Source organism: Balaenoptera borealis (assembly GCF_965194805.1).
Source record: "Balaenoptera borealis genome assembly, chromosome: 14".
Lineage (NCBI taxonomy): Eukaryota > Metazoa > Chordata > Mammalia > Artiodactyla > Balaenopteridae > Balaenoptera > Balaenoptera borealis.
The window spans coordinates 722,984-743,905 of record NC_138875.1 but is presented as its reverse complement, the minus strand read 5'-3'; the positions used below and the strand labels follow the sequence as shown (position 1 = coordinate 743,905).

Here is a 20,922-nt window from a genome sequence, read left to right as displayed (position 1 = left end):
TCCTCTGAGTTCATAGTCAAGCGTCACCTGTCTGTCTGCTCTAGCTCTTAAATGCCCCGAATCTACCCACTTCTCTCCTTTTTTCTCCAGCTCCTTTGTTCAAGCGCTGTCTGTCTCTGTCCTGGGCTCTTGCAGCGGCCTCCTGATTGGCTCCAGCTCTGCCTCGACCAGTTCTCCAGGACAGCCAGAGTGCAGAGTGAATCTCATGTTTGCCTCTCACCTGAAGTGGTTGTCTTTCCTGTGATTTGCAAGGGCCTCCACTGCCAAGTTCCTTCTGCCTTTCCAGGCTCGCGAGAGGCCCTGATCTTACGTCTGCGCGGGCCGCCCCTGCTGCCCCTCTTACCTTCCGAAACGCGTCCAGCTAGATGGAATTTTCCGTGCAAGAGGGGAGCAGCCTCGGCCATAGTTCATTGGTAGCGTAGGACCCCGTGTGACACCAGAGGTGATCTTCTTCCCCTTAAATAAGTAAATGTATTCAGCCCCAGTCTGATAAGGCTAAGGTAAATTGCTTCTAGTGTTTTTGGTATTTCTCATAGCTCTCATATTGGTGGGAGTTTAAATTTGCAGTTTGGCAATATGTATCAAGTATTTTAGAGCTTATGACTTTACATAACAATTCTAGTCCTGGGACTCTCTGAAAGAATTCATCTAAAATATGGGAGAAGTGCTGTGCACAGATATACTCGCTGAAATATTTTTTAATGGGGAGTTATAAATGTCTTCCCTGTAGGGATAACTGAGTAACCTGGTAAGTCCACTCGCTGGACTCTTTTTTAGTTACCAAATGTTGAGAAGATGGTACAGAAACTTAGGTGGGAGGTTGGCATTGGCCTTCACGTCCAAGGACTTTTTTCCATCATTGAATTCCATTTGGGCTTGGATTCTTGACAGCTAGGCACTTATTTTAAGAATAAAGTCTCATGAAGATAGAGGCTTTGGGAATCTTGCCTGCTGACCTTTTCGCGGAATCCTAGTAGGCGAGTGCTACATGGCACCGTTGCCACACACTCACATGTGCACCAGCACATACAGGCACCCACCCACCCATGCACAGGCCGCACACACGTGCACACGCACACAGGTCCCTGAAGGATGGCTGAAAAGATAGCTAACTGCAGACATAAAGCTTGTCATATACTGAAGGAGATGCATTTTACTGAAGTTCAGAGCAGAATGGAAATTGTGCTAGTGCTGTTAGATGTTCCTGATTATCTGGAGCAGCACTCATCATTGTCCATCCTTCTGTAGGCTTCTTTTCCAAAATGTCGGCTTTCGAGAGTGACGGGAGATCTAGAGAAAGAAGATAGTAATGATGGAGAAAATGGCAAGTGTCCAGGTGACCACAGGTCTTAGAGGCAGTGGCAGGAGAAAAGATGGAGAAGCTGTAGATGGAAGAAGTAATGGAGAGTGGACATCTATTCCAGTCTTAAAATTTCTGTCCTTTGAATATAGTTTCCCCAGTTGTTCATTATAAGATATTGCAAGCATACAGAAACATCAAAAGAATGGTCTTTTACGTAGATAGAACAACTACACGTGGAAGGCTGCTTGGAGGGTTCCGCTCACGGCACGGTAACGGCAGCTTTCTTGGACAGCCTTTCCTTTCCTGCTTACCTTGGTTAAGTTTTTTGCAAAGGAAAGTAGCATTATTGTGCAGTGTTATTTGTAATGGTCTGCTTCCCCTGAGGACAGCTTAGTATGAGGGAAAAAGAAAAGTGTGATTAGTAGAATTGGGCCAGCTCTTGCCCTAAGCGAGACCCGTATTGTACACAGAAGACTGCTTGGCCTGCCTCAGTGCTCTGTTCTTTCCTTTATCCAGGTACCAGCTGGAAGATGAGTCTGCCCATTTGGATGAAATGCCACTAATGATGTCTGAAGAAGGCTTTGAGAATGACGAAAGTGATTACCACAAATTACCGCGAGCTAGGATCATGCGAAGAAAGAGAGGCCTAGAGTGGTTTGTCTGTGGAGGATGGAAGTTCCTCTGTACCAGGTTTGTTATCCATTGCTGCCTAACCTCCTTCACACCAAGGTTACACAGTTATTTATAAGCTTAGCTTCTAAACACATTTGTTTCTATATCAAACTAAAGAAGCCGCTCTCTAAATGACATCATGGAGAGTATTAATAACCTTAGTCAAAACCAAACAGTGCTAATCCAAAAGGGACAGAAAGCCAAATTCACTTTTTTGTGAGATGTTTTAATGTTTAAAAGATGGAGGAAATTAGTGATTTTGTAATTACTGCATGGTAGAATTAATTCTGGTCACTGTATTGACATTTATAAACTGTGTTCCTTTCTTTTCCATCTGTGATTATAGAGGCGTCCCTTGGTATCTGTGGAGGACTGGTTCTGAGACCCAAATCAGTGGATGCTCAAGTCCCTTTATTTTTTCAGTTATACGTGTATATATATTTTTTCAGATTCTTTTCTACTGTAGGTTATTACAAGATATTGAATATAGTTCCCTGTGCTATGCAGTTGGTCCTTGTTGTTTATCTATTTTGTATATAGTACTGTGTATACGTTAATCCCAGACTCCTAATCTACACCCCCGCCACCCTCCCTGCTATCCCCATTGGTAACCGTAAGTTTGTTTTCTATGTCTGTGAGTCTGTTTCTGGTTTTTTTTTTTTTAAGCTGGGAAATCTTTTACTCCTCTGTTTCTGTTTTGTAAATAAGTTCATTTGTATCATTTTTTACTTTCCACGTATAAGCAATATCACATGATATTTATCTTTTCTCTGACTGACTCACTTCACTTAATATGATAATCTCTAGGTACATCCATGTTGCTGCAAATGGCGTTATTTTGTTCTTTTTTATGGCTGAGTAATATTCCATTGTATATCTGTACCACATCTTCTTTATCCATTCCTCTGTCGATGGGCATTTAGGTTGCTTCCATGTCTGGGTTATTGTAAATAATGCTGCAGTGAACATTGGGGTGCATGTACCTTTTTGATTTATGGTTTTCTCCAGATATATGCCCAGGAGTGGGATTGCTGGATCACATGGTAACTCTACTTTTAGTTTTTTCAGGAACCTCCATACCGTTCTCCATAGTTGGAGTTGTAAATTGGTTGTACCAATTTACATTCTCACCAACGGTGTAGGAGGGTTCCTTTTTCTCCACACCCACTCCAACATTTATCCTTTGTAGACTTTTTAATGGTGGCCATTCTGACTGGTATGAGCTGATACCTTATGTAAATCTGTCATGTACTGGATTGGTCTAAGACAGACAGTTCTGTCAGATCCAGGAGCAGGATGTGGAGATGTAGGTTTGAGAGCTGTTGTTACTGTCATGGTAGTGGAAACCACCCGGAAGGATGACATTCCTAAAATGGCAGCAGTGTGGTAGAGGCCCATGAAGGAAGAAGGAAAGGGACCCCCTGGAGAAAAGGACAGTGTTGGAAAGGAAGACTAATAATCCTTTTTTTAGGCAGCAGAAAAAATAGGGGAGGACGTGTGAAATAGTGTTGGAGAGGATGGCTTTTATCTTGACCTCAGTTGGGAACATTAGTTCATTTAAGTGAGGAGGTGTCTGGGATACACATGAGGACTAAAAAATGACAGAATTGGTCACGCCTTGGTAGAGACCATCAGTAATCGTGCATCTGTTGAGCCCAGCATAATTTCATTACTGTTTGCCCATCAGGGAGAAGCCTGAGCCATTACAGAACCAGCTGTGGAAGCGAGGGGTTGGGCAGTTACGGTGGGAACGGTGGCCAGTGTCGTGAGTTGAAGCGACGGCTGCGGCAGAGGAGCTTTGGGCGGTGCCACAGTTGCAGTCTGATGGGCGTGTGGTGTGTTCTCCATTAGTGTGGGGTGGGAGGAGCAGTGGGGTCAGACCCAGCGGTGCTGTTTGAGATGCGCATTCTCACTGCTGTTTACGGCCAAGAACTAGAAGAGGCCCTCTCCTGAGAGCCAAGGGCCAAGCCAGAAGCTGAACCAGAGCCTGACTTGACTCGCCAGAGCCTTTCCTGGCTCTTGGCTCCATGGACTGGGAAAAGCGCTAGGACGAGGAGGTGTGGTCCAAATGCGGTCGGTCCTGACTTGCGCTCTTCAAGTAGATAAGTGCCTGGTCTCACCCTCCTAAAGGGAACCTGACGTGGAGATCAGTGGGATTGAGGAGGCTGAGAATCTTACCTACTGTGCATGGAGGATCCCTGGATAACAGAGAGTTGCTAAAAACTGGGGACGTGGGAGTGGGTACTGATGGCCATAAAACTTTAAGGTCGTAGTCTCGTGCTCATGGTGTGGACTTCAAGAGGGCAGGCCGTGTTTTGGAAGTGGTACTTATCCATACCAGTCAAACAGTTGCCAAGAATTGTGGGCATTGTTGAATTAATTATTTTCGGTCTTTTACAGGATTTTGTTTTTACCAAATGGAACATAGCCAGATTTTGGATTTCATTTGTAATATTCCTTTTCTTAAGGAAGATATTAAGAATGTATTTGAAAATCTAGGTGTTAGTGGCAAAAACTAACATGTTTTGGGGATATTAAAACAGCTCAGTAATATATACTCGACACGTATGTAAAGTCTTTATCTTAGTAAATGGTGATCATGTGGGCAGAGCTGACCGAACCGTCGTGGTGGCTTCGCTCACGAGCGTCTCTTTCCACGTGGACGAGAGTGACCTGAGGCGCGGCCACACTTCGTGTTCAGTGTGCATCCGCTACACCAGGAAGTTGTTATGGAAATTAAAACTGCACCTTACAGAACAGACTGTACAGTTAGCAACTTGGATGGGTCTGATTTTCTTTATTCCTTATAGATTTCCAGTTTTGAATATTTGCTAACCTTTCTATTTTCTAAATACCAGGCATTATAAAAGTCAGTGTTATTAAGGTTATTAGGCGATGGATCAAAGAGTAGAAGATATATAAAATTACTTAGTTTAATTGCAGAAGAAAACGTTATGAATATTGTAAAGATAGATAGCAAATGTTAATGAGTTGCAGATATTTCATTGTATTTTTATTTGTAGATTCTGTGAGTAGTAAGGTTTATTTTTAAATTCTTCTTCTTCTGGGATTGAGTAGGCTTTAATTTCTTCATGGCTTAAGACCTGCCTTCTCATTTTTATTATTTGGCAAAAATTCCAACTCTGAGAAATTTGACTCTGAAAAAACTTTTTCTGTAATCTGTCTTCTAAACCTTGGAGTGTCCTCCACGTGGGTTACTGTGATGCACACCGGCATGTAGTTCTGGGGGACAGTAGTGCCTTTCTCACGAGGTTTACATTTCACTCGCTATCAAAAATCACTTTGTCCCCATGAAAGTGGAACCCCTGAATGGCATTTCCATATGAAGGGGGAGGGTATCAAATGCTAAGATTGTTCCCGGTTCTAAATGGCCTCTGCACTTTCAGTTAATCTGCAACACGTTTGGAGTGTAGAAACATGAGAAAATGCTGATCTCTTAAGAGGACATGAGTGCTGTGTCTCTTTTGGCTTGGTAACCAAAGGTACCTGTTGGATAGAATTAGTTATTCATTTATTTATTTGGGAAGGAGGCTTTCTAAATTTTGGAAGTTATTTAATTATGGCCCCTTAAAATTGTACAAGACAGGATCTTGGTATATAAAGATGTGCTTTATTTAGTATTGGAGTACTACTTTGATTGTAGAGGCATTTGCGAAAACTTACTAATACTAAAATGTTTTAAGAAAAAAGTGTAGTTTGTACACTATTGGATTTAGTTTCAATTTGACTTGACAGTGTAAGGCGATTTACATATAAATGGGAAAGTGTCTTCTGAACACTGAGTAACTGAGGAACCGTGCAGTGCGCATAGAACTGTTCCCGGGTAAAGCTCCGTATTTCTTTCTTCCAGGGACTCCTCTGCGTCTCCTTCTCACTTACCGGTAGTTACCAATATGTTTTACTCTTATTACTTTGCCTTCAAAACTTGCCCATAGTTTTACTTTCTCCCTTAGCTCTACAGCTCCATAAGGCTTACTTACACGTACTTTTTTGGTTACAAGTATTTTCTTTATGTGGGGGGTTTGTCTTCTCTTTCTGGTCATATTTTCTGTCTGCATAATCCGGTGGCAATGCTGGCGGAGCCCCAGGCTTTTACAACTTCGAGACTGTGTATTCATTTAATATTGTGGAATAGCGGGTGGTTTAACAGCGGCTCCCTAACCACTGCTTGATTCTGTCTTTGCATGAAGAAATCATGCTAAGATTTTAATTTGGTAATAGTAGTAGCAAAGTGTTATGAATAATTTAATTACATTTTGGAAGTCTAGGAATCTTAGTTTTTTCTATACAGGGTTATAGAGAAAAAATGAGCTGTTGAATATGTGTTTTTAGCCCCTGGTATTGTATTTAGTTTCTAGAGTATGGGGCTTTGAAAGTTAATGGGATGTTAGTTTCATGTGCTGCTGACAGTGTAGATGTTGAGGTTTTTATTCTAGCGAATGTTTACAGTGTCATGTGATGAAGACAGTGGTTTTGCATTTATAGAGCTTTTTGCCTGTAGAATATGTCGATACCAGCCTAAACTCTGGAAAATCCACATTTCCTAAGTTTTATTTATATTTTTTCAAACACTGAGCTTTGGCTAGCCTCCGTTTCATCTTAAGACTTGTCTGACTTTTGCACATTAAACCATTAGTTTAGATAATTATGTGTTTCAGGAGAAAAATTCATATCTGAATACATTCCTGGAGGATTTTTGCTGTATTTGAAATGCTGAAGGAAGTGTGCACACACGAGGACTTGCTGTCCTAGCTGTCGTGCTTGCCTGCAGAGTGCTATGTGTATACCAGCCCTGCTCCAGAGCTCCCCTGGGATGCTGAGAATATTCTAGATCTGCGACGTCCAATATGGTAGCCACTGGACAAGGTGGCTGTTGAGTCCTTGAAAGGTGGATAATGTGACTGAGGAACTGGACTTTTTATTTTACTTAATATTAATTAATTCCCACTAAAATAGCCACATGTGGCCAATGGATGCTTTATTGGACAGTAACTTTTTGTGCCAATTAGTGTTATAAGTTTGGAGACATTTTGAATGTGACAGCGAGAGGCAGCGTAGTGACGGCAGAGCTCTGAGTGCTTCCCCTGTGGCAGGCATTGGGCCAGGAGCTCAGAGCGTGTCACCTGTAATCTCATCAGCGCTTCTGCGGATGAGGAAACAAAGACTTAGACCAGGGGACCACCCCAGGGCCACTTGCTGGGAGTTGTTTCCAAAAGCGTGACCTTGAAGTCCATGTTTTTCCCATGCAGTCTTGTTGCCTGCTCATACATTTTTCATGTATTTCCATCATCTGTTGAATGGCTGCCGTGCTGTGTGCTGCGCTAAGGACAGGCCGTCTGTGAAGATGAGCGGGAGCCGGCCTGCCTGTTGTTCTCGCGGCAGGAGGAGCACGGGGTTGAGTGGGGATCGAGGTCCGGGCTCTGGGTCAGCCCTGCCCAGTTGTTGCGTGCACATCGCTCACTGACCTCTGTGGCCTCGGGTTTTCCCTTGTGTGCCGTGTGGGAGTTTGGCGTCTGTGAGTGTGGTTGCGGGGGTCCGAGACGAGGAGCTGGTGGTGTAACTGGACAAAGGCGGGCGGTGCGCGCCCTCCCTCCCTCCCTCCCAGCTGCGGGAGGTGCCCCAAGGAGAGGCGCGGGTCCGCCAGTTTGGTTCCGCGCGGGTGTTGGTGAGGGGGCTTGGGCTGGAGGCGATCCAGGTCCTACTGTAAAAGCAGCAGGAAGGTGAGAAATAGTAGTTTGAAGCTTATTATATTTTATTTGAAGCCTTACTTAATTTTTGTCTCATACAAGCATAAACAAGATCAAATATTACCAATATTGACTGAGACCTACTTGACCAGTCCCCTTCGCCCAACCAACAAACAGTAAGGATGGGAATACTTATTTTGACAATCTTAAATCGTTTAATACTACTGTGATTTATAACTGTTGGGGATTTAAAAGTATGCTTTATGTGTGGAGATGCTCTCCGTTCTGATTTATTTTTTAAAAAGTGATGGCAAGCAGTGATAAGAAATTTCTATTCTTGCAGAGTTGGGTCTTCTTTGTCTGCTCCAGTTGAAGCAGAAGACGGGGTGCGGGGAATGTTTTAACGCTGATCTGCTTGGTACGCATTGGGCGTTCCTGGACCCCCCCCACGGGGTGGCTCCTCAGGACGGCAGAGCCTGACACTCCTGCAGGCGATGAGTGTGCCCACGCCAGGAGGACAGGGCAGCTTCCAAAGGGCAAAGCTCCGTCCTTCCAGGATGAAGGTTTTCTGAGCACAGCCAAGAGCTAGGTGGATACGTAGTAGGGATATACTGATTTCAGTTTAAACACATGAGGTATTCCCTCATTCAGGGTGCTGCTGTGGGTGATTTTAAAGTAACACATCTGAGTGTGTTAAAGGGAAGAAAGACATGCAGTGAAGTTGACACATAAGTCCTGAGGGGTCAGCCTCATCTTATAATCTTACCTTCTAAGGCTGTCATTATCATGCAGAATTTCATGTTAACTTTTGAGCTTACTTTGTCACAAAGTGAAGTTAGGAATTTCTGCCTTATCCTTCTGGCTTGCGGTTCTAGCCTTAGCTACATTTAGAAGATGAAGTTTAATAACTTCCCTTCCCTTAATAAACCGTTCGGAGTCTTTCTCTACATTTTGGAAATTTTAATTAAACTGAATTGTTAATATTGAAGTTTAAATTCAGGATTATTTTATGCTTAATAGAGGTGAATTTGATACCTTTTCATCATTTTCTGAAGTATTTTAAGAAAAGTTATCCCACTAGAAACTTTATACTCTCTCTTCAAATATGATGGTTTGGATGTCCAGGAAGGAGAAGAGTTTGTGCTCCTGGAACCCTGAGCAGGGTTGGAGCAGGGTAGATTTAGATTAAAATCTTCATTGCATAGATGAAGGTAGTAGCCACATGGAAATACAATCAAGCTTTTATTACCATTAGAACAGTCCAATAAACATTGGTATCCTTTCTAAATACTGAATTGAGCCGTATGTCTTAATTTTATATTAACGCTATCACTTAAAGGAGGAAAGTCATCACTTAAAGGAGGAAACAAGTGACTACTTAAGACAAGGGGGTGGGTCACATCCTAGTTAATTGACGTCTGAGAGCCTTTATCACTGAATCACCAAGTGGTGTATTGAGAATTACCCATAACATATGGTGATTCTTTTCTCAGCATGTAAAGCATTGACTGCTTCAGAATGTTAATGGTTTTATTTTGCCAATAAGAGGGTCTAAACTGGGAAGATAATTTCCCTGAGGTTCTAGGAGTCATTGCACACTTATACATGCTCCTTCAGTATCTTCATATCAAATTTAAATTAGTATAGCTGACCTGTTTTAAGAAAACCCTTACAGATTAACAGTAGATATGCTGTTGGTGTCTGGTAAATATAGAAACAATCAGTATTGGCTCTAGATATGTAGAATTAATTCAAAAACTTGTGAAAAAGCATACGCAATATGTATCTTTTGTTTCATGCAGCTGCTGTGATTGGCTGATAAATATTTGTCAAAGAAAGAGAGAATTGAAAGCTCGTACAGTGTGGCTTGGATATCCGGAAAAGTGTGAAGAAAAACATCCCAGAAATTCTATAAAAAATCAGAAATACAATGTATTTACCTTTATACCTGGGGTAAGATTGTTAAATTCTTGAAAACGGGCTGCATATCAGAGATTGCTAACTTTGTTTTCATTTTTTTCCCTCATTAATTCTGTCGTATCCAAATCAGAGTCCTTTTGCTTTGGAACCATGGGTGTTTCGAATAATTGTTAAGTAATTCATATGCATTTGTAATAGCCACATGATAAGAGTTCAACTCAAGAAAATATATAGTTTGATTATTGCCTTCAATTCTACATAAACATCACATTTATATTATTGGTAGAAATAACCAAGTAAAGCTAAATAAAATTATCAGAAAATAAGTCATAAATTTTGTTTGGCTGGGAATTTGTTTGGTGGCAAAAGTGGAATGATCTAATGTTTAAAGCCTGCCAAGGCTGTCACAATGAAAGTAAAATAACTTTTTACACAAACATGACTCCGTAACAAAATATCTATAAGCATTTGTAGATTTCTTTTCTACTTCACATTGTAAATTTCAGGCCTTGTTGTATTGTTATATCCGTAGTTATCTTTAATTAGGTATTATGCTAAATTTCAATTCTGAAGTTTAAATATTTATTACTTTTTTTGTTGCCTGTGATATTTCTGGCTTAAATTATAAAACTGAGATTATATGTATTTAGAATAGTGGAATTATTTTTGCCTTTTGTGCATCATTCCCTATTTTAATAGACATTTATTTATCTTTCTAAAGGCAAAAGAAAGCTGGCACTGATTATATTTCCAGTATCAAAGTTTTTGATATGTTCTAGGTATTAGCTCTTATGCTATTTTGCAAAAAAACCCCTCTTGATTATGTGAAATGAGGGCTGCTTTATCTTTCATGTTTTTATTTAAATAACCATGCTGACTTTATGTTGGGCATTGATCAGCCCTCACCACCACCCCCATCCGTCCAGTAGTTGTCAGATGCTTGATGTCTAATGTGCTCCTTTATTAAAACACACAAAACTAATGGCTTCATAATTAAAAGACTGATCTTTTGTTAGGACAATAAAGTGTAAACTCTCTTTCAGGCAGATAAATATTCTCATCTTTATTGAATGAAGCTACTGTTTTCTCCTTAGGTTTAAATTATTAAATACTCCCAGATTGGCTAAGTATTGTACATTTTCCTAAAGCCCTCCAGAAGTTCACTCAGCAGACAATAAAGTCTTGATTGCAGTGGTTTAAAGTGGATCGTGCAGCTTAGTTTTGATCCGAGTGAGTTCACATGGCTGCCAGGATGGCTGTCCGGAAGAGACCTGGTGATGTGTCTGTACAGCTGTTACCGTGGGAATGACTTTTTTCTTAGATTGTCTCTTACATTAGTCTTTTCATCTATAACGTAGTATTTTAGAAACATTTGGTAATTGCACAGTAGGAATTCTATGCCATTTTTAGCACGAATGGCAATTTCTGAATTGCTAATAGATAAACTCTATGCTGAGATTTTAAAGAAATCACTGAGGAAAAGGAGTTTTCTCTCCTGCTAAGATTAATTTAGGAAATGATTCAAAACATTTTTAGACAGCAGTTGAACATGATTATGAATATAAACGTGTTATCGATGTAACTGATTTTTTTAGTCATACACGTAACTGTGTGATGATGTGTATAACTTCATTATATAAAAACTGTGGTTCCAGACTCTTAAGTCAACAATAAGTACTTGACCCTTTGCTCTGCCCTTGTTAAAATTTCTGTGCTTTCCACATTGTATTAAAAAATGGCATCCCAGGAGATTTTGATTTGCAGTTAGCAAGTCTGTAAGTTTCATTGTAATTGTAGTGTTGAAGGTCAGCTACCATATATCAGCTATCATATAAAGAATATGCAGGTAGCTGTCTTCCTGAAAATTGGTCTGTAATTTACATATTTTTATATTTTATCATTTCTTATACTTTGAGGGAAGTAAATACAGGAGATTAAAGTAGGTTTTTTTTGTGTGTGAAGTCATACCTGTACATGATTTGCTTGTTCACTCGATCTTTGTAAAGCTGCCTAGATGTCCACATTCAGAAAGCGTGGCTATCATGTTTTATTGTTCACCATTTCATAAATACAAGGTTAACACCACTTTTCCATAAGCTTTTCTGAGTCGATACGAAGAGATACATTTGTATATCTATATTAACTGACTTACTAACATTGGGAAGGTTTTGCTGTCTCATTTGGTGTGCATGTAAAGATTTATAGAAGATGAGTGTGGGAACCTGGAAAACTGCATACAAGAGAATAAGAAACTTTTAGAGGACACAACATAGTTGAAAGTTCTAATTGTCTTTTTTTTCAGTTTATTTTAAATATAATTTGGGGTAACCTTAGCTCTTTTTTGTGAGTTAGTTATTGGAAAGCCATTGTCAAAATTAATGTATTGTGACTCAGGGCATATTTTCACTGTTTGATGGAAATATAGTTAGATATTATGTTGATTTTAATTATTTAATTAAGGTATGAAAGATTTTCCTTGAAGAGATTATGTTAATTTTTTCTTTTTCTTTTTAGGTTTTATATGAACAATTCAAGTTTTTCTTGAATCTCTATTTTCTGGTAGTATCCTGCTCACAGTTTGTACCAGCATTGAAAATAGGCTATCTCTACACCTACTGGGCTCCTCTGGTAAAAAGACAAGATTTTTGAAATTAAGCGAAATTATTAAGTATTTAAAATATAGCTTTAAGAGTTGAGATGGTTAAAAGATAAATCAGTCGGATTTTTAAAATGTGATGTGTTGCTGTGTGTCACTGAACTTTTGTTGCAAGGTTTCACAGAGCCCTCTGCAGCCCCACAGCAGTGTGAGGGCAGCCTGCTGCACCAGGTTGGCTGGAGAAGCTACAGAGCGCCTTTGCTGGTGGGGCTGGGCGTTCTGCTGGGCCCTAGGGTGGCAGCTGTGTGTCCCCGGCCCCGCTGCCCCGTACTGGAGGAGCTCTTGGGAGAGATGGGGCGGGCCTGTGCGAGTCTGCTCAGCACCTCTGACGTCCTGACGGACGGGCAGCTTCTCCCTCCGCCTGGTGGCGACAGTTCTGACGCATCTCGGTGAAGTCTGACAGCTGCCGGGTGACAGCTTGGGGTGGGACATTTTTGGAAAGGCAGATGATGTTTGTCATGGCATATTTCCATTTCAAACATGCTGTCTTGATGGTTTTATACTGTGTGCAGATAGTTTTCATTGATTTTCAGTTGACAGAGGTAAGACGTATGTCTCCTTCCTTCTTCTCACCTAGAAAGAGGTACTGCTCCCTTCGGTGTGCTCCCTTCTGGGCAGAGCACCAGTGTGATCTGGGCAAGAAAGCATAGCGAGTGAGGTGATTCCTGTAGTGAGGGAGCAGGGCGGTGCTCAGGTTTCCCGCCTTCAGAACTGGAAATCGGAGCCGTATGCTCTCCACTTGATCTGTTCTGGTTTGTGCAGCCCTGCCGCCTCAGAGACTGTGCTCTCAGATGCAGCAGGAGAAGTGGAAGCGGGGTAAGCTGAAGTCCCTCTCCGGTTCCTGTTCACATAGACTTCAGGGTAGCGTGGCTCTGAGCAATGAAAGCAGCTTATGTGTAATCTAGATACAAAATTACTGAATAAATGAATACCTTTTCCACTTAACTGAACTCGCCAGATCGACAGAGACATTGGTGCTGATGACGTAAAGCTGTGATTCTCATCCACTGTTGTGTAAACATAAATCTCTATAGCCTTTTTGGAGGATGGTTTGGAAATATATATAAAATACTTTATAAATGGATTCAGCATTTTTATTTGAGGAATTTATCTTAAGGCAATAATGATCAGTCACAGAGTCTAAAGAATGTCTTTACTAATGTCTATTATTATTCTTTTAAAAAAATATTTATTTATTTATTTTTGGCTGAGTTGGGTCTTTGTTGGTGCGTGCGGGCTTTCTCTAGTTGCGGTGAAGGGGGGCTACTCTTTCCTTGCGGTGCGCAGGCTTCTCATTGCGGTGGCTTCTCTTGTAGCGGAGCACAGGCTCTAGGCGTGCGGGCTTCAGTAGTTGTGGTTCATGGGCTCAGTAGTTGTGGCTCGCGGGCTCTAGAGTGCAGACTCAGTAGCTGTGGTGCACGGGCTCAGTTGCTCCGCGGCATGTGGGATCTTCCCGGACCAGGGCTCGGACCCGTGTCCTCTGCATTGGCAGGCGGATTCTTAACCACTGCGCCACCAGGGAAGCCCTATTATCCTTGATGACAAAACTATTTGAAAAGTCAAATGTCTAACGCTGGATTGTTTAACTGTGCTGTATGCCATGCATTGTGGGAATACTGTGCTACTGTGTACCTTTGAAAATGATGTTTAGAAAAAGTAATAACACTGCAGGTGTCCATATTAGAATAAATGGGGAAAAGTGGGTTAAAATATGTATGGAATGAAATGCACAATTCTTTGATCCGCCCCCACTGAGTCCGTTTCTGTCCAGCGCTACTCAAAGCAGTGTTGATTCAATAGTGAATAAGAGAAACCCTGTCCTAATAGAGCTTATATTCTGGGGGAGAAAGACAATTTAAATCATCCGTAATGCCAGGAAGCCTGCCATGAAGCCGTGAAGCCAAAAATGTAAAGCAGGATATGAGGGTGGAGAATGACCGGGTTATTTTAATAGGATGGCTAAGGAAGTCGCCTCTGATGGGGTGGCATTTGATGACATCTGGACGATAGGAGGGAGTGAGCGGGCCGTGTGCAGAGCAGGTGTTGCAGGCAGAGGGCACAGTAGTTGCACAAGGTCTGGGCGCGCTGGAGTGTGTGGACGTGCGACTGTGGTGGGAAGGGGGTCCCGAAGGGCGCTGGGCACTCAGATTTCATCCTGAACGGGATAGGGGCGTGTGTCTGTGTGTTGCATATGTCACACGAGGGAGAGCACTGAAGCTTACACCACAGTTTTAAAAGTTGATTTTAAAGCCACACAGCCATGGAGAGGGAACATAGGTGACTTTTCCTTCTTTCTTTTCTCTCACTTTTCTTCTCATTGGAGGTAACCTCTATTCTGAATTTGAGATTAAATTGCTATGTATCTCTTAATAATTTTGCTACTTATGTTTGTATTATTAAAACAAGATGCACTGTTTCTGCATGCTTTAAAAATTCTATGTAACAGTTGTCTTACTCTAAGTATCCCTTTGTAACATGCTTTTTTGGTTTTACATTGATTTATAAAATTGATTCACGTGGATACATACATATCTAGTTCATTCGGTTTTTCACTTCTCTAAAGTATTCCATTGTATGAATGTATGACAATTGATTTGTCCATCCTCTTGGGAAAGGAGACTTTTAGGTTGTTTCTAATTGTTCTCAATTACAGACTGATGCATGATCAGTCGAATTGTGTGTTATTCCTTACGCACTTGTGCCAGAAATTCTGTAGGCTGTATGGGCCCTCATTAAATGTGCTGTTTATTTTGTCCATTTTCTAATAAAAGCAGCCTAGCATTACAGAAATTTTAGAGCATAGAAAAAATACTTGCTAATGCTGAAAACACAAACTTATTTATGGTTTTCATGTGTTTATTTCTAGCCCCTATTTTCTATTCTTAGCTGTATTTAGCACTTAAATACTATTTTCTACCTTGGGTTAAATTAATTTTAACTCAAACAATGAGTATCTGAGAACACAAATTCTTCTTAAAAATCTAAAGTAAAATATATTCATTTGTATTTTGCTTTTGTCTTTTGCCCTTATTAACTCTGATTTAACTAGCTTTTAACCAAAGAAAATGTTCTGTTTTGATGGATGCTTTCTGAAGAATTCAGTGTTGTCTGTTCACAGGTGGACCTTGTGGACCAGGCTTGGACTGAGCGCACAGCATACACGGGCCTCTCTAGCGTCTCTGTTCTCTTACGAGAGCTCATTTCCACTTCTAGCTTGGATGTTAGGTCCTTTAACTTGAGTTCTCTTGAAATTTTTTTTGACATGAAAAATAAACTTTATTATATTTATTTATTTATTTATTTATTTATTTTTTTTTTTTAAGATTTATTTATTGATTCATTCATTGATTGATTGCTATGTTAGGTCTTCGTTTCTGTGCTAGGGCTTTCTCTAGTTGCGGCAAGTGGGGGCCACTCTTCATCGCGGTGCGCGGGCCTCTCATTATCGCGGCCTCTCTTGTTGCAGAGCACAGGCTCCAGACGCGCAGGCTCAGCAATTGTGGCTCACGGGCCTAGTTGCTCCGCGGCATGTGGGATCTTCCCAGACCAGGGCTCGAACCCGTGTCCCCTGCATTGGCAGGCAGATTCTCAACCACTGCGCCACCAGGGAAGCCCCAACTTTATTATATTTAGATAAATACCTCAGCACGAACCTCAGTATCCACATCAGGGGACCATCATTCTGCTGTGATGATGTGTCCGTGCTCCAAAGACCAGAGGAAGGCCCCTCCCCTTCCTCCATCCCGGCCGCTGCCTCTGACACACGGGCGGGCGAGGGCTGCCCCGCTCCCCTCTGCCGGCCGCCGCACCCTCAGGCCTCCCTTCCCACCCTTCCCTCTGCTCCTCAGCTTGGCAGCAGCCACGGGTGATGCCTTTTCTCAGAAGACACAAAATGAAGATTTGTTAGTGTCTTTGCTTGCCCTGTTTATATGCATTTTAACCTTTGATTTGGCAAGAATCTCAAAGAAGTTGATGGGCGCATTAGGCTCACTTTTGAATCCACGAAGCTGACTTAGGGTATATTGGTTCTTTGATCCAAACTCACCTCAGAACACCTTTTAAGTTTTTGAAAATTTAGATACTGTCTGTAGAAGATCTTTTTTATTAATCTGGGCAAAGGTAAAGAACCTTTAAACTAAATCTAAATCTAAAATATATATGTGTATTTTTTTCTTTTTTTTTAACCAAGGGAAGTATTCTTGATTTCTTCCTAAGCCCTTGTTCTTTCTATGCCTGTTTATCTTACCCTGTCCCATGCCCAGGGCCTGGAATAGCAGGTGATCTTTATATCCACATTGAAGCTTTTGACATCTTTTCTCTGCTTGCACTCTAAGGTTCTAGAAGTTGCTCAAAAGAGGAATCAGTTAGCATTTGCAGATTTCTGCTAGCCAAAAACCTGCCAGTGAAGCATAAAAACATCTTGAAGCTGGTGATTATGAAATCTTACGTCTGATGTCCACTCATTTTAAAGAAAACAAGTTAATGCAAACTTCATCCCTCTGCTCTCTATCTAAAACTGGGATGTTTCTGAAAACAGTGACAGCTTAATTAATAATCTCTCTATTTCAGTTACTCCTGGCAGTGTTATTTACTGGCTGCAGCTCTGAACTAATTTCTGTTATATTTTGTTATATAATAGAAGAGTAAACTGAAAATAAAGTGATTTCATTACATTATTGGATCAGAATGAAGATTACCTTTCATACTGTTCAGATTTCAGAATACTTCTTCAAGGCAAAGCTGCTGTAATCAGAGTAACAAAATGGATTGTAATGCTTCTATCAAAATTAATAAGGTGGAGTAGATCTATCCATACAAAAGATTTTTAGATAAAGAAAATATGGATTTTTAATCTGTACATCTTCCACATAAAATATCTTCCTGGTGCTCTGTTAATACATAATTGGAAACCAGATAGGCTGTGTAGGTTGGAAATCAGTCTGTGGGGGACTCTGATTTTCAGTCTGATTTTAAAATCCTTCCTTCTATCCACCCTTTCTTGTGAGTGTCTCTGTGAATTGGAGGTGTGGGCAAAGTATGCAAAGGAGAAAACAAAATCAATCGTTTGGAATCCTGCCATCCAGAGACAACCACTGTTTACATGAACTTTGTGACCCTGACAGAGTTACTTTTTGTGTTTCAGTTTCCTTATCTGTAATTTAGAGCTAAAGGTACGTGTCTTGTAAGGTTTTTGTGACATTTAAAAGGTAATTCATTTAAAATACGTAGGAGTGTCTGGCATATAATAATCCCTCAAAGGTAAACTGATGTGGTAACGTAATCAATGAAATCTTTTTTCTCTTTCCTAGATTATATATTGTTTTGACACTCACTCCACATGGTTCCTGGGTTATGTGGAGGAATAGAAAAGAATCCCACTTTGTGATGTAAGACTTCGTCCCGGGCTGTGGGCAGGCCATGCGAGACATTCTTGTCATCCAGTGCTGATGCGCCAGTGCTGTTGCTTCTGGGGGACAGTCTGTCTCTGTGACCCTCCTGAGTGCAGTGTTGGTTTTTCTAGGTAGCAGTGCTGTAGCCGACATCTCTGAGCTGGGTTGGTGCTGAGGTCATGGGCAGGCCCAGCTGCTCCTGCAGGAGACTTGTGTATCCACATCTTCCCTAAACCACCCATCTGTTATGAGCCCAGACCTCTTCTGAGGTCTTAACCTCAGAAGATGTAAACTTGAAAAGTAGAGGCCCATTGGTTGTAACTCCAGTGGTCAAGAAGGAAATGGTGGCATCAGCTTGCCTTTCCTTTGATCTGTTTTATGTTCCTAGTCTGGTCACTGGGCGTCTTCTCAGAATATATGTGCTAGAGGTGGGCATGACGGTGTGGGAGGGACCCCTCTTGGCTGTTTCTGGTCCTACCTGTCTATTATGTATCCAGAGGAACCTTAGACTTGGAATGTGGTCTGGAGCAGCTTAGAGTTGTCAGCAGTCCTTGCCTGTGACCAGGACTCTGCTTCCTCTTAGGAGTGTTGAACTCCTGTTTTTAGAAGTTGGGACCTGCCCCTCTTTGGTGCATCTTCTCTAATATTACCACATTAGAAGAGGGAGCTTACTTTCACTCCTTGAGTTCTTAGGAGCACTAGGAACTAGCACATTTTTTGTGGTTTATAAACTTAATAAATTCAGAGTTAAATTTTGCTGTCTTTAAGCCGTAGGTTTAAAGGGTAAAAATTAGATTCATCTGGAGAGTTTAAATACCATTTGTACGTCGGGTTTGGGGGGGACCAGTTCCCTGGAGATCAGAGGTAAAGGTACATATTTCAGGTAGGGCCTGAGCAAATCTGTGTTGCAAACAACTGTCTGGGTGATTCTGATATGCCTGCCTGATAAAAATCACTTCTTTAAAAATACTGTCTTCATTGTATAAATGATGTATTCCTGAAAGTCATTCTCCTCTTGTCTCTGAAGGTGAGTCAGTCACAGGTAGAGTTTTAAGAAATTACTTCCACACCATCACATGAGTCTGTAACAGTGAATATTCTGCTACACGAGAGCGGCTGCTTAGAACTGTATTGTTTGGATTCATAGATGCATATTTTTCATGTTACTGAAATCGTGACTTATAAACGGTTTATATATTTAAAGTGATATTGTCTTCCCACCAGGACTGTTACTAAATTAATAATGATGTATCTTTTTTTAAAAATAAATCTATTTATTTATTTATTTATTTATTTTTGGCTGCGTTGGGTCTTTTGTTACTGCGCACAGGCTTTCTCTACTTGTGGCGAGCAAGGGCTAGTCTTTGTTGTGGTGCGCGGGCTTCTCCTTGCAGTGACTTCTCTTGTTGCGGAGCACAGGCTCTAGGCACGGGGGCTTCAGTAGTTGTGGCACGTGGGCTCAGTAGTTGTGGCACACGGGCTCAGTAGTTGTGGCACACGGACTTAGTCGCTCCATGGCACGTGGGATCTTCCTGGACCAGGGCTTGAACCCGTGTCCCCTGCATTAGCAGGCGGATTCTTAACCACTGCGCCACCAGGGAAGTCCCAATAATGATGTATCTTAAAATCAACAGCATCTTTGAATTAGGGAAATAAAATATTTCATCATATAAGAGTATCATAAATTTCTTATTTGGACTTTCAGGTTTCCAGTTTTTTCATATTCAGTGCTGGGATCCTTGATTTTGTTTTATTTTTTTCTTTAGGCTAAGTTTTTAGAAGTGAAGCTGCTTGGTTAATATGTGTATAAATTTTAAGACTTTTGATAATACTAAATTTCTTAAAGCTAATTTTTTTGATATTTATGCTTTTATTTTATTTTATTTTTGTCTTACCTTTGCTAACCCTAGCTCTAATAAAATGATGAATTTGCATTCAAGATAAGAGTACTTCTCTGCCCCCAACTAATAGTTTCTTTGATGACCACTTTATTTCATCACTGCTTTGTCGTGACAAGTTACCAGCTTTGGAGAAGCTGGCCATTTGTCCCTAGAGCACATACTTCCCTCTAATATGGAGATACTTGGTCATAATATAGAAATCTCTCTTGTTCTTAAAATTTTGTACTTTGCACAGCTAACATACTTTTAATGGTAAAAGACTGGATGCTTCCCCCTAAGGTCAGCAGCAAGACAAAGATGGCTACTGCCACTGTTTCCATTCAACATTTTATTGAAGGTAAAATGAATAGTGCAGTTAGGCAAGAAAAAGAAATAGGAGGCATCTAGATGGAAAAGAAGAAAAGCTATCTGTCTCTATTTGCAGGTGGCATGATCTTGTATACAGGAAAATCTAAGGAATCCATGCACACACAAAAATATTGGAACAAGTTAGTGAGCTGTAGGGTACAAGATAAATATACAAAAATCATTTGTATTTCTACACACTAGCAATGATCATCTGAAAATGGAATTAGGATAACAATTCTGTTTATAACAGCATCAAAAAGAAAAAAAAAACAGGAATAGATTTAGCTAAAGTGCATATCAAAAACTATAAAACATTTTTGAAAAAAATTAAAGAAGATCTAAGTAAATGGAAAGTCGTCTCATGTTCAAGAATTGAAAGACTTAGTATTACAATGACAGGACTCTCCAAACTGATCTACAGATTCAGTGCAATCGCAATCAAAATCCCATCTGGCTTCTTTTGCAGGCATTGACAAGCTGATTCTAAAATTCATGCAACAATGGAAGGGTCCCAGGGTAGCCAAAACAACCTAGAAAAGTAGATCAAAGTCGTAGGACTCATACTTCCCCATTTTGAAACTTCTTACAGAGCTGTAGTAATCAAGAGAATGTGGTACTGGCAGAAGGATAGATATGTAGATCAAGGGATACAATGGTGAGTCCAGAAATAAACATTTATGACAAATGGATTTTCAGCAGGGGTACCAAGACAGTTCAATGGAGAAAGAGTAGTCTCCAACAGATGGTGCTGGGACGTTTGGACAGCACGTGGGAGGGATTGAAGTTGGACCCCTACCATAGCATACACAAAACGTCACTTAAAATGGATCATAGACCTGAATGAAGCTGAAACTATAGGACTCCTAGAAGAAAGCATGGAAGTAAATCTTTGTGATCTTGGACATTAAAAGCCCAAGTGACAAGAGAAAAAACTTGAGTAAGTTGGACTTCATCAAAACTAAAAACTTTTGTGCATCAGAGGACACCATCAAGAAAGTAAAACGATAACCCAGAATGGGAGAAA

At 40.8% G+C, this 20,922-nt stretch overlaps 1 protein-coding gene across 9 annotated transcripts in view; it reads left to right on the top strand.

The window, feature by feature from the left end:
• The window catches only part of ATP9B (ATPase phospholipid transporting 9B (putative)), a 229,667-nt gene that overhangs the window by 16,054 nt on the left and 192,691 nt on the right, over nucleotides 1–20,922 (top strand). For 7 of the 9 annotated variants that reach the window (XM_082355629.1, XM_082355621.1, XM_082355623.1 and 4 more), the window contains 3 exons: nucleotides 1,820–1,993; nucleotides 9,486–9,636; nucleotides 12,118–12,231. In XM_082355629.1, coding sequence (XP_082211755.1) covers nucleotides 1,820–1,993; nucleotides 9,486–9,636; nucleotides 12,118–12,231 — 439 coding nt within the window. Of the gene's footprint in view, nucleotides 1–1,248; nucleotides 1,337–1,819; nucleotides 1,994–9,485; nucleotides 9,637–12,117; nucleotides 12,232–20,922 lie in introns of those variants that run through there. The other 2 variants (XM_082355628.1, XM_082355627.1) reach the window with 2 other exon arrangements.